Below are 13,579 nucleotides of genomic sequence, written 5' to 3' on the forward strand. Positions count from 1 at the left end.
ATGCACTTGTCATTTTTTATTTTGTATTAATTATTAGTTATTTGTTATTTATCTAAATTGTATGCTCCTGGGGGAGGTTTTTATTTTTTATTTTTTAGCATCTAGAATGGTTTTATATATACAAAACACTTAGTTAATATTTGTTCAACCAATAGCCAACCCCCTAATAGGTAGAACATTTCTTGGTCTCTCACAGATGCAGAATTGTGGCTCTGGGGCTACAGGCTTCAAATGAAATGATGCCTCTTCTTTTGGTTGCCTAAAGCTTTGATCCTAAAAATAAGTAACTGGTAATTTGATGGGATGTCTACAATGACAGAATACAAAAGATAGTCATTTTGACTTTTCTGGATAAATTGCTCAAGTTTCAGGCTTCCATAAGATATATATATTTTTTCATTTTAGGCATATCTCTTTAGTGTATGATAATTATACTCTACTTTCCTAAGAGGAATGGATGCTTCTGACCAACCAAGAGAATGTGTACCATGCTGTCTCATCACCCACTAACTCCTCTTTTCCTTGAAGTCTGGCTTCACTATACCAGTAAATTTATTAAAGATCTCTTAGATTACAAATTCAATGTATTTTTTCTCAATCTTTACCTTCCTTGACCTGTTTTCAATATTTGATACTATTATCCTTTGTCCTCCTGGTTACTTTCTCTCCTCTTGCATTCTCTGACATCACTGTCTCCTGATTCTAGGATTCTGCTCTCCTTAAATCTCCTTCATTGGTCAGCATATTCCTCCCACAAGCTAAATATGTCTTGCCTGGCCAATTTCATAGTCCTACTCTTTTCTTTCTAATATCTTCTGTCATTGGTATCTATTCCTCTGACTTAAATTTTCCCAATATGCAAAATACTCTGAAATCTATATATTCAATCTAAATTTCCGAAGCTGAGTACTAAAGCTTTCCTCATTTGCCTGCCTGCCACCTTTCATCTAGTTTTATAGCCACCTAGATTCGTCTTCCATAAACAAACCTCAAAACCTTATCCTTTCCTCCCAGATTCCTTGTTTCTCTTGAGAGTATCAGAATCAGCTTCATCACTCAGGCTTGGATCCTTCAAGTCATTTAAAAATTTTTTCCTCATTGAAACACATTCTAAATCCTATCAATTATTCTTCCAGAATTTTTCTTCCATTCATCCTCCTCACTTAGAATATTACAACTCAAATTCAGGCCCTCATTATTCTCCACCTGGACAATAATAATTGTAAGAGCCTCTTCACTGTCTCTCCCTTCCAGTCTTCTTCCTCCATCACCCAGCCTTCATACACATTTCAAAATGATTCTCCTAAATGCATAAATCTAATTACATCGTTTCTCTCTACTCACTAATCCAAGGATAAAATATAAACTTTTTATCATGACAGCTGGGATTTATACATCTAACTCCAAACTACCTGTCTAGTCTTATTTCAGGCTACTGCTTACCAGATACTTTAGATTCTGGTTATTCTGGACTATGAGCTACTCTTTGATTTTATTTTACCTTTGTTGCCTCTGTATGTTTGAGTGTGCCATCCCCATCCCTTATTATTAAATCCTTTTTTTTCAAGGCTAATTCAGATACCAGCTCCAAGAAGCCTCTCCTAATCGTGAAAGGTTGGAAGAGATTTCTCTATTCTCAAATCATCCTAGAGAATTTTGATTTCATCCTTCCTTTGACCTAAAAATGATCATTTTCTACCTTATGTGAAGCTCATTCGTGTACATGAACTTATAAACTTATAAATTGTTTACTCCTGGAGGGTAGAGAAGGATTATATCACATCCCATTGATATGGCTCAAGATAGGAACTTAATGCATCAAAATTAGTTGAAAACTGAATGGGGTTAAATTTTCTGTTAGTGATTGATTGGTTTATGCTAAAACATTTCCTTTCTTACCTGATCATCCTTATGTCAAGTCAACACATTTAACAACTAAGAGGGGGTATTGTTTATATAATATAAACAGACTGAAGCTTTTCTTTTTCTTTTTTTTAAATTATAGCTTTTTATTGATAGAACATCTGCATGGGTAATTTTTACAACATTGTCCCTTGCACTCACTTCTGTTCCAACTTTTCCCTTCCCTCTCTTCATCCCCTCCCCTAGATGGCAGGCAGTCTTATATATGTTAGACATGTTAAAGTATATCTTAAATACAATAAATGTGTGTGGATCCATACTGTTCTCTTGTTGTACAAGAAAAATTGAATTCTGAAGGTGAAAATAACCTGGGAAGAAAAACAAAAATGCAAATAGTCCACATTCATTTCCTAGTGTTCCTACTCATGATTCTGTATCAATTGGAACTGAATTGGATCTTCTCTTTGTTGAAGATAACCACTTCCGTCAGAATACATCCTCATATAGTATTGTTGTTAAAGTGTATAATGATTTCATTTTCTACTCATTACTCATTTCACTTAGCATCAGTTCACATAAGTCTCTCCCAACCTCTCTGTATTCATCCTGCTGGTCATTTCTTACAGAACAATAATATTCCATAACATTCATATACCACAATTTACCCAACCATTCTCCAATTAATGAGCATCTACTCAGTTTCCAATTTCTAGCCACTATAAAAAGGGCTGCCACAAACATTTTTGCACATACAGGTCCCTTTTCCTTCTTTAATGTCTCTTTGGGGTATAAGCCCAGCAGAAACACTGTTGGATCAAAGGGTATGCACAGTTTGATAACTTTTTGAGCATAATTCCAAATTGCTCTCCAGAATGTTTGGATCCATTCACAACTCCACCAGCAATGCATCAGTGTCCCAGTTTTCCCCCATCCCTTCTAACATTCGTCATTATCTTTTCCTGTCATTTTAGCCAATCTGACAGGTATGTAATGGTATCTCAGAGTTGTCTTAATTTGCATTTCTCTGGTCAGTAATGATTTAGAATACCCTTTCATATGAGTAGAAATAGTTTCGATTTCTTCTCTGAAAATTGTCTGTTCATATCCTTTGACCATTTATCAACTGGCAAATGGCTAAATTAGAGTTAATTCTCTATATATTTTAGAAATGAGGCCTTTATCAGAACCTTTGAATGTAAAAATGTTTTCCCAGTTTATTGCTTCCCTTTTAATCTTGTTTGCATTAGTTTTGTTTGTATAAAAGCTTTTTAATTTGATATAATCAAAATTTTCTATTTTGTGATCAATAATGATCTCTAATTCTTCTTTGGTCACAAATTCCTTCCTCCGCCACAAGTCTGAGAGGTAAACTACCCTATGTTCCTCTAATTTATTTATAATCTTGTTCTTTATGCCTAAATCATGAACCCATTTTGATCTTATCTTGGTGTATAGTGTTAAGTTTGGTCCATGCCCAGTTTCTGCCATATCAATTTCCAATTTTCCCAGTGACTGAAGCTTTTCTTTAGTCAAAGTCAAATCCCCTGACTTCTGGAATTGAAATCTATCACCTTGAATGAATTAGCACAGGCCTCTGACTAACTGAACCAATCAATAACCTGGTGATACCCCAAAATGCACTTTGGTAATGATGACTTGGGGTACATTAGTTTTAATAAAAGTAAATTAAAAATTCCTTTAATTTTTTTAACAGTAGCACTATCTTTCATTACAAATATTTTAAAGTTTTATAAAAGATTCACTCAGTTTTTAAGTGTGAATTATGTACATATAGGACACAAATATCAATAATAACTTACACTAATAGTATAGCTTAAGTTTCACAAAGTACTTTCCTCACAACAACTCAGTAGGTGGCACATAAATTATCATTTTATAGATGAAGAAACAGAAGCTTCAAGAAATTAAGCAATTTGCTCAAAGTCATAGAGCCAATGAGTGTTCATGCTGGTATTCAAATCAGATCATCTAACTGCAAATCTATTGCTTTTTCCACTATACATATTGCTTCATGATCTCTGTCCCTCAGTGACCTTATAGTCTAGCAAGAGAAATAAGATTTGTACCTGCATCAGTATATACATGGGAAAAGGTAAAAACTATATTAAGAAACAGATAAGTGGGAGTTTTTAAAAGGGAGACATCATTCCTGTCTAGGGATAAGAGGGAAAGCTTATTTCTAAGCATTTCATCTGAATGGGCCTTAAAAAATAGATTGGGTTTTAACCAGTTAGTATGCAGAAAAACAGCATATCAATTTGAAGGAATATAGGATTATGGGTTCAGAACTGGAAGAGACTTTAAATCATTGTTTTTCAAAACATATGCATGGACAATTCTTCAACATTAGCCTTGCAAAATTCTGTATTCCAATTTCCACCTCCCTTTCCCCATACCCTCCCTTAAATGGCAAGTAGTCCAATATATGTTAAGCATGGTTGACATATATGTTAAATCCAATATAAATATACATATTTATACAATTATCATGCCACACAAGAGAAAAAGTGAAGCAAAATAAAATGTAAGCAAACAACAACAACAAAAAATGAAAACGCTATGTTGTAAACCATATGCAGTTCCCACAGTCCTCTCTCTGGGTTTAAATGGCTCTCTTCATCACTGAATAATTGGAACTGTTTTGAATCATCTCATTGTTGAAGAGAGCTATGTCTATCAGAATTGAGCCAGTTAGGATTTCAGTATATGTTTTCTGAATCTAAATCTACTATACTCTTCAATATACCACACTGCCTCTCAAAAGTAAAAGAACAGAAAAGGGAACTGTGAGGCATGTTTGTAAAACTACTAGTTACAACTATGGGTCATTAGAATTAGAATATACCCTAGAATTTGTATGCATGGAAGGGAACTGAAGCCAGAAAGATAGAATGTTTTGTCGTAGCTAATTCATGGTAAAGTCTCTGAACATGGATCCTTGCAGCATTTCACTGGAAAAGATCTCCTTCCAAGTTGACATTGAACCATTAATAATTGCTCTTTGCCTGAACCATTGAATCACTTCTGAATGTATTAACTTGCATTATAATCACTATTACATAGTTCCATTTTTTTCCCTACAAGAATAGCATAAGAAACTTTGTGGGAGAAAAAAGAAGAAACTTTGTGAGATACTTTATTAAAATCTAAGAATTTCTATATATAACATTTCCTTAATCCATCAGTTTTTAGTAACCTTGTCAAAAAAAATGGATTGAGACTATTCTGGCATGATTTTTATGAGTCCAGCTTGCTTTTGTGATCACCTTGCTTTTCCTTAGATGTCCATTAACCAGTTCTTTAATGATACATTCTGGAATTTTTCTGGAAAGTAAACTGAAACTCAAAACCCTCTAGCATTTTAAATATCATTCACTTTCCTTTTTTGGGGAGATAATTGGAATATTTGCCCTTCTCTAGTTCTAAAGTACCTCTCATTTATCCTAATCTTTTGTGTCTTCTAGGTTTTTCTTTTTAATCATTATTATCCCCTTATTATCCTTAGGCATCAACTCCTTTTTTTTTTTTTTTTTGGTTTTTATTTTATTTTATTTAATAATAACTTTATATTGACAAAATCCATGCCAAGGTAATTTTTTTACAACATTATCCCTTGCACTTGTTTCTGTTCCAATTTTTCCCCTCCTATGTTAGATATGTTGCAGTATATCCTAGATACAATATATGTTTGCAGAACCGAACAGTTCTCTTGTTGCATAGGGAGAATTGGATTCAGAAGGTAAAAATAACCTGGGAAGAAAAACAAAAATGCAAATAGTTCACATTCATTTCCCAGTGTTCTTTCTTTGGGTGTAGCTGCTTCTGTCCATCATTTATCAATTGAAACTCAGGTCTCTTTGTCAAAGAAATCCACTTCCATCAGAATACATCCTCATATAATATCGTTGTCGAAGTGTATAATGATCTCCTGGTTCTGCTCATTTCACTTAGCATCAGTTCATATAAGTCTCTCCAAGCCTCTCTGGATTCATCCTGCTGGTCATTTCTTACAGAACAATAATATTCCATAACATTCATATACAACAATTTACCCAGCCATTCTCCAATTGATGGGCATCCATTCAATTTCCAGTTTTTAGCCACTACAAACAGGGCTGCCACAAACATTTTGGCACATACAGCTCCCTTTCCCTTCTTTAGTATCTCTTTGGGGTATAAGCCCAGTAGTAGCACTGCTGGATCAAAGGGTATGCATCAACTTCCTTTTAATCATTTTTGTTTAGACCCCATTAGTTCCAAGATCATTTTCAATGACAAAGAAAAAAGAAAAACAAAAATTGAGCAATTCTGCCTTCTCTCCATGGTCAATATTATCACATTAATCCAGGCTAGTAGTTTTACCCTTGTATCTCAACATAGCTTTAAAAAAAAACAAAACAAAAAAAAAAAAACACAAAACACTTCTTTTGTTGTCTTAGGATTTTTTTAAACTTCAGGTAATTATAAATAATAGCATTTTTAACATGTTCTTATAGGATTGTGCCATACTTTTGTATTCATCTTATTACTAATAAATTTCCATCTTTTGTACATATCATTTAAGAATCTAATTTGGTTGGCAAATTTTACATGCATCCACAGTAGTCCCTTTAAACAATTCCCTCTTTTTCCTCTTCACTGTATTTTTTTTTACATCTTTAGAAATTCATTTTTGTGAGATTTGCCTAGTTTATTAATTCATTTTTGTGAGATTTGCCTGGTTTAATTTCAACAGTACAACATTTATCTATGAGATCTACCTATACTTTTTGAGTCTTTGGAAGCCTGCTCTCTTATTCTTATGAGCATAGTATCAATAAATTGAAGCCATCAAAGGAGAAAACATAGCAAAAAAGGGCTATTCATTCTTGGAAGAGTCCCCATATTAAAAGAGAAGTACAGCTGGCTAAGAAAGAGAAATATCAAGACAGAGATAAATCTGTAATGTTGAAATGTCAAATAGACCCTAGAGGAAGGGAGTATCTATAAGAAAGGGGTTTCCAATATGTAAAATGCTTCAGAGATATTTGGTGACCCAGAATAACTATGAAAAATACAAGATTGTAAGGGATCAAATGAGTAGATAAGGAAGTAGAGGTAATGAATGTTGTAGTCTTAGTTTTCCAGATGTTTGATAGTGACAAGTATATTAGTTTCAGAGGGAGTGGGAATTACAGGGGCAAAAAAAAGGTAGTTTGGGGATACATACATACATACATACATACATGTATGTATGTATGTATGTATGTATTAATAAAGTATTACACAAAGTTTCTTTTTTCTTCCACAAAGTTTCTTACAAGAGTAAGGGGAAAATGGAACTATGTAATAGGTGATTATAGTGTTGATTAATACATTCAGAAGTGATTCAATGGTTCAGGCAAAGAGCAATTATTAATGATTCAGTATCAAACTTGGAAGGAGTCCTTAGAATATTTGTGGGCAGAGGGAACGAAGTAAATGGAAAAGAAAATGAAGATTTGAGTCAAGGAATAGATCATAGAATAAATCCAGGAGGGGGCTGAAGAGATGGTATCAGAGATATAGGTGGAAGAATTAGTCCTCACAAGGAGAAAGGCCACCTCTTCCTCTGAGACAAGCAAAAAGGATGAAAGATAGAAGGAAAAGTTGAAGACACGGGTACAGAAGATAGTAATTGAAAGATCTCAAAAAATATATATGGTTATGGTTTTTTTTCCAATACAAACCTATTGATAGAATTTTACTATAGCTTAATTACAAGGTTTCTAAAAGCCTTTTTTAAAAATTGGATTTCTATATTTCATTCATTTCAATGTTCCAGAGTTAGAACTTTTAAGATTAATATACACCAAGCACTTAACTTTATATTTATTGTTCCAGGTTTCACCGCCCCTAATGAAATGCAAGATTATTATGAATCAATCATTTGCTGATAATCTTTGGGGAAAGCACTGTTTCCTGAAGACTTGAGATTGCACTGGAATTTGAATGTGTGTGTGTGTGTTGCAACTTCACCTGTGATAAAGAAAGTGGCCCTTGGTTTTATTGGAGAAAAACTCCTCCCCTTTTACTGGAGAGCTCTGATACAGGGCAAAGGAAAAAAGAGGACACAGTGATCCTTTTTGTCCAGCAAGTGTTGATGGTAAGAGATACTCTGCTTGAGCCATGATCAGCTCACATGGCTAAACAGACTTTTATTCATTAGAATTTTTACCAAGGAAGATGAGCAGAAGACAATCATGGGCTTCCCTTTTTAAGAATACAGTTTTATGGTAATCAAGAAAAATATGGAATGGGATTATGAAACACTGGGAATCAAGGTGGAAAAGAAAAGAAAAAAATAAGTATTTCAACTTAGTAACAGAAATCAGACAAACTAAAGATAAAATGTATTTTTTGCCATAGAAATTTGTTGGGTAAGAATGCTTACCCAGGAAGGATTTACAAATATGACTACCTAATGATTCAGATCTGTATCCGGAAGACTGTTCAGATTTCATCAATACTTCAGTAATATACCAGTAGTTTTAATTTATTTGGTGCCGTGAACCCAGTTGCCAGGAACAAGTCTGAGTGTTTTCATACATATTTTTCATAAATTCAAGAGGCTTGCACAGACTCTTAACAAGCATGCTTAAAGAAATGGTGTTGCATGCTTAAGTAGCAAAACTAAACATGCTTTACATATTTTTATACTCTTACTCATTGTACCTTCCATGGTTCTAGAATTACAAGAGTGCGAATAAAGCAAGAAATAATGTGATTCTATAGGACTGCAGCAAGTTTAGAAACAAAGTGTCTGACCTTTCTCTCAAGCTACTAAGCTCATAAGTGAAAGTACCCTAAATATGAAGAAAAACAATTGACAATCATGATATCATTTTAATTTTTAACCCAGTCAAAACTCATTTGAATTACAGATGTCCTGCCTGTAATTAGTTTCAAACAGAAATTATCAGGACTATGTCTTTTATTTATTTATTTTTATTAGTTTAAATGCTGCGTTATTTGGGATCTTTGAAATGCTGCTACAAAGAAAAACGTGTGGATTACTAAGTACTCAGCAAGAGACTTTAAAACCTTACATAAAACCTGTTACAATATGTATAAAATTACCTAGTCTCATTTAATAATTTGTAAAATGTATCTCTGAGTATAGTATTGAAGTATAGTGTTGAAAATGATCAGTAAGACTGGAGATTGTGGAGGAAGGAAATCCGATTTTCTTATGTTGGTCAAAGGATAAGGTCAGTATTATTTACACTAAGGTCTCCTCTATTGTCTTACTTGCCAATACTTCCTATTAAATATGTATATTATATGACTTATCTGCTCCCAAATATCTGTAATCATAAAGAGAGGTTTTAATTCCTTTGTTTAAAATCATCTTTAAATGTGTGTAAATACTGTAGTGTGTTTAATAGTAATTTGTATTTCCCTTTTTTTTTTTTTTTTTTTTTTGCTAATACATAAAGTATATTGACATTAGACAAGGTCCGGGTGGGATTTTATCTCTTCCCTCAGATCTTGACCTGGATTTTCCTGAATGTCCTTAGTTCATAATTTTGAAGATTATAATTTTATATTTCAGAAGCAAGCATGAAATCTGGCAGCTAAATTAAGATCCTACCATTTATTGATATTTTCAAGAACAGCTAACTGGAGAGTTTCGGGATGATTTTTATAAAATATATTTAAGCATCAGCTAGCTCTTTTTATTTAAAGTAGGCTACACAGACATTTGCTCATGCTCTAAATTGATATGGTTATATCAGTTGACTGAAGAGTTCTTCTTCTGTCAAAGTCCCATAAAACATTCAGAACTTCTTAGTTTTATAGTAGGAACAACAAATACTATTTTGTAGCCAATAAAAGTAAGCATCCCTGTTTCATCCCTTGATGTAATGAATTAATAACAAAATCAATCCAGATTCTGAAGCATTATCATTTTATAAGTATTAAAAGATATGTTTCATTGAGGAAATGATGAAAACATGATCCTTCTGCATGTGCAAATGCTTTTGACTTAGTTGTGTCAATTTGTATAGCAATTTCTAAAAAGCCATAGAAATTAATTCTGGACTGAGATATGGCAACAACATAACATGTTATTTTTTCAGCTTTAAAAAAAATACCAAAGAATATATTAACATTTTTTATATTTAAACTTTGCAACTTTTAAAAAATAATTATGATTACCAATGATCAAGCCCCATTGTAAATAATGAAAGACAGATATTATACCAACTTTTCACATAGGAATCATGTCACAGAATGTTCATTGTTTGGCTGATGTAAAAAAAAAAAAAAAAAAAAACAGAACCTCTTCCTTGTCAGTAAATATGGAATGTTACTTAGTTTTTTTTCTGTTCTACAATGAAATGCCCACAGATTAGGAGAAAAATTTGTTATCTGAGTAAATTATATATTATATATCACTATGTGCATTGGCTTATAAAATACATATAGTATTTAATTCTAATGATTAGAATGGAAGAAAGATTGAAGGATTGAAAAATTCACCAATTTAGGTCCTAATCTGATATTTATGTGACTAGAACATCTGATTATTTTTACTAGGACTAGATGTTAAAAGTCAAAAGAGGAAACAGTTATAAGAGCCTGAATCCTCATCTAAAACCCCTAGAAAATAACTTTTCTATTTCAAATTATTGTATGACTTATAGATTTCCACAGATTTCTTGGCAAGTCTACCTAACTATTGAATGGATCAGAGATCCAGGACTGGGAAGACCAGAGAGTATTGAACATTTCCTTTAAATTATATAAAAGCTGAACATTACAATTATCCTGTTTAAGATAGTGCTCAGCCAAACTTAAATTTCTAACAGAGTTGATCAGCAATTAATAAAACAAAATGAATTATGTCAAATAGATCCCGTTTTAACCAATTAAAATTCTGAGATTTTATCAATAATTTAAAACAGCCATTCCAGAATTATTAGTTGTAAATGTTTGGTTCAACTACATGACAGCATACCTAATCTGATTTTTTCTGAAAAGTTCGTATGTCAGATCATTTCATATGTGATAATTTTAATCAGAAATCTAATATATCACATCAGGAATATTGCTGTTTCCTTTTTTTGTTATTGTTGTTGTTGTTGTTTCTTATATTTGTATCTGAAGTAAATCTGGTCCTAATTTACTAAATTTTATGAAATGGCTTGAGGTATAATTTGGATTTATTAAATGTTTGCATATGTGAAATTACAAATTATATTTATAAGAAATATAACATAAAATCCTCCATTAAGAAGGAGAAATATTTTGGCAACTCAGATATTTCAAGTGAAAAAAATTGTCAAGCATCTAACTGTTTAACTATCAGGATTAAATTTCTACTTTTGTTGTCCTTTCTTTTTTTGAATGAACAAACAAAAGCATTTATTAAATACATACTATGTGCCAAGCACTGTGCTAAGTATGTCAATAATATCCACTGTCATAAGTATTAGTTTCAATTTGACTACAAATGAGTAGATTGTAAGAAAACATCAGAAGTATTGAATGTACAATAAAAATCACTAAATATTGTAAATAAAAAGTAAACTCCTAAAGAGTTAAAGCTCATAAACTTCCAGTTAATTCAGCACTGCATCAGCACTTTTTGTAATAGTGGCTTATAATGAAAATGTAAGCATTAACACTGCATTTTCTAATGTATTGCCACAGTATTATATAAAGTGTTAATAACCATTTTACTTGTCTTTTATGGAATTAGATTTAGGTAGCTGCCAGAAATTAGCATTATCCTACTGTGTGCAGCATTAAAAAAGAAAACATTATTTCCCAGTTATAGAGATATGTCCATATTTATTAAAATGGTGGTTTTCTCTTTCCATGTTTTCATTCTTGAAAATCCATTTAAATATCTGAAAAGTTAGTATTTTTCTATTGATGGCAGCCTCAAATTTGGCACAGTTCCAAATCTTGTGCCTAAGCAATTATATGGCAACTAAATTGAGGTCTAATCTTACTGATTAAACTATTCCCTTTGGAAAATGAATCCATTCTTTTAAAACATTAGGGCACCTATTAGGTACTAAGCAATAACTTAGGTTGCAATAAAGTTTTTAAGTTGTGTCCTGGTGTCCACTTCAAGCCAAGACATTCCACTAAGACAATTCCTAAAGAAAAACTAAGAGTTTTTTTTGTTTTTTTGTTTTTTTTTAGTATACTATTTTCCTTCTGCAAAATAACTCTTGTTTTTTAAAAGGCTTTTGGGGGGGTGTGGGTTGGGAAATAATTTCAGTTCATTTGGGATTTAATGGAACATAGGTTTCATTTTATTTGTTGCCTTGAATGTAGGGCCAAACTTTCTTGTCTGCCTATATATTATGATTTGAAGAAGTTGGAGACAAACATCCTTTCTCTCCAAAAAAACAGCCACTGTTGTAACTTCCATTCTTGTAGTATCCCCTTCTTTGAGTCTCAAAGGCTTTTCAGTTCTTAGAGTTTTCCATCACCTCTTCCCTGCCAAATAGAAATCTATCTAGTGAGAAAGTATGTAAATGTAGGGTTGGAAAATAATCCTGTATTAAAATAAGCATTATTTGTAATTCTTTAGTGAGGATTTCTGGGCACTTTACTGAGAGGGAGGCCCTAAGAATTATCAAAAGCTAGGCATTTAGCTGAGTTTTAGTGCCAAATACTAACTTCCCCTACTTCAAAATTGTGTTTTAATTGGTCAGACTGCCTGACAGTTTTCCTGATATTGTTGATTTGTTTAACAAAAACAAAAATGGGGTTAAGATGGAGAGAAAGAGGATAACATTCCACTTGTAGAGAAAGAAACTGCAGTCTATTAACTCATCATTATATTTGATCAAGCAAACTTCAACCCATGGGTTCAAAACCCCCACTGAAACTATTAGACAGGCCTTTGAAGAAGACCATTGTAAGAAAAGCACATGGTTCAGTTTTCCTAATAAGATGTGTAAATATTGTATTACATAGGAATTATGGATTAACCATGCATTGAACACATTATTAATTTATCTTAGATGACAGATATACATGAAAATCATGCCAAGTTTTACATAGGTAAGACATTAAAATTTATTTAAAAAATAATACTGAAATAAGTCCATTCTGTTTGCTACTGCTTTTTGTAGTAGTGACTTAATGTTAACAGTGTTTTAATTCTGTCAAGAAACTTGTTTCATCAAAGACAGAGATGAATTAGTAATGTAGTCATCCTTATTTTTTTTAATCAAAATGAAAACGTTAGATGTTTAGACAGAGAGCTATTTTGATTAAAGAGTGACTGTTGTGAACTTTTAGATGGTGCTTATGAATTCTTATCTTTCCAAATAGAAAGTGGTATTTTTTTTTAGAAGAAAATAAAAGGAGTATGTAAGACAAAATACCACTCCATCCTCAGGTCATTTTTATGGTATGTTTAAAGCCAATGGTTGTTCCACTTGCCATTTTTTCCTCCTATACTACAAGGTTGTTATGTTTAACAGTATTGGTTGCAGTAAAGTTATATCAGTATGGTTAAAGGTAAGATTATATAATTATTACATTGCTTTGAGAAGCTTCACAATTAAAAGTGGCCCATGATAGGTTAAGTTAGCATTTAAAAAATTCTTTCACCCAAGGTAATATATATGACAACTAAAATCAAGGCAGCAATTTTTGTTATAATTTTCATTTTTCAGTATTTTATTCCATAATTTAGGATTCC

At 32.3% G+C, this 13,579-nt stretch overlaps 1 protein-coding gene across 4 annotated transcripts in view; it reads left to right on the forward strand.

Annotated features, from left to right (window-relative positions):
• Nucleotides 1-10,188, forward strand: part of PHACTR2 (phosphatase and actin regulator 2) — a 247,433-nt gene extending 237,245 nt beyond the window's left edge. For all 4 annotated transcript variants that reach the window (XM_051997880.1, XM_051997879.1, XM_051997882.1 and 1 more), the window contains one exon: nucleotides 7,747-10,188. In XM_051997880.1, coding sequence (XP_051853840.1) covers nucleotides 7,747-7,762 — 16 coding nt within the window. In that variant the 3' untranslated portion in view covers nucleotides 7,763-10,188. The remainder of the gene's footprint in view (nucleotides 1-7,746) is intronic.
• The last annotated feature ends 3,391 nt before the right edge of the window (nucleotides 10,189-13,579 follow it).

Source organism: Antechinus flavipes, chromosome 4 (genome assembly GCF_016432865.1).
Source record: "Antechinus flavipes isolate AdamAnt ecotype Samford, QLD, Australia chromosome 4, AdamAnt_v2, whole genome shotgun sequence".
Taxonomy (NCBI): Eukaryota; Metazoa; Chordata; class Mammalia; order Dasyuromorphia; family Dasyuridae; genus Antechinus; species Antechinus flavipes.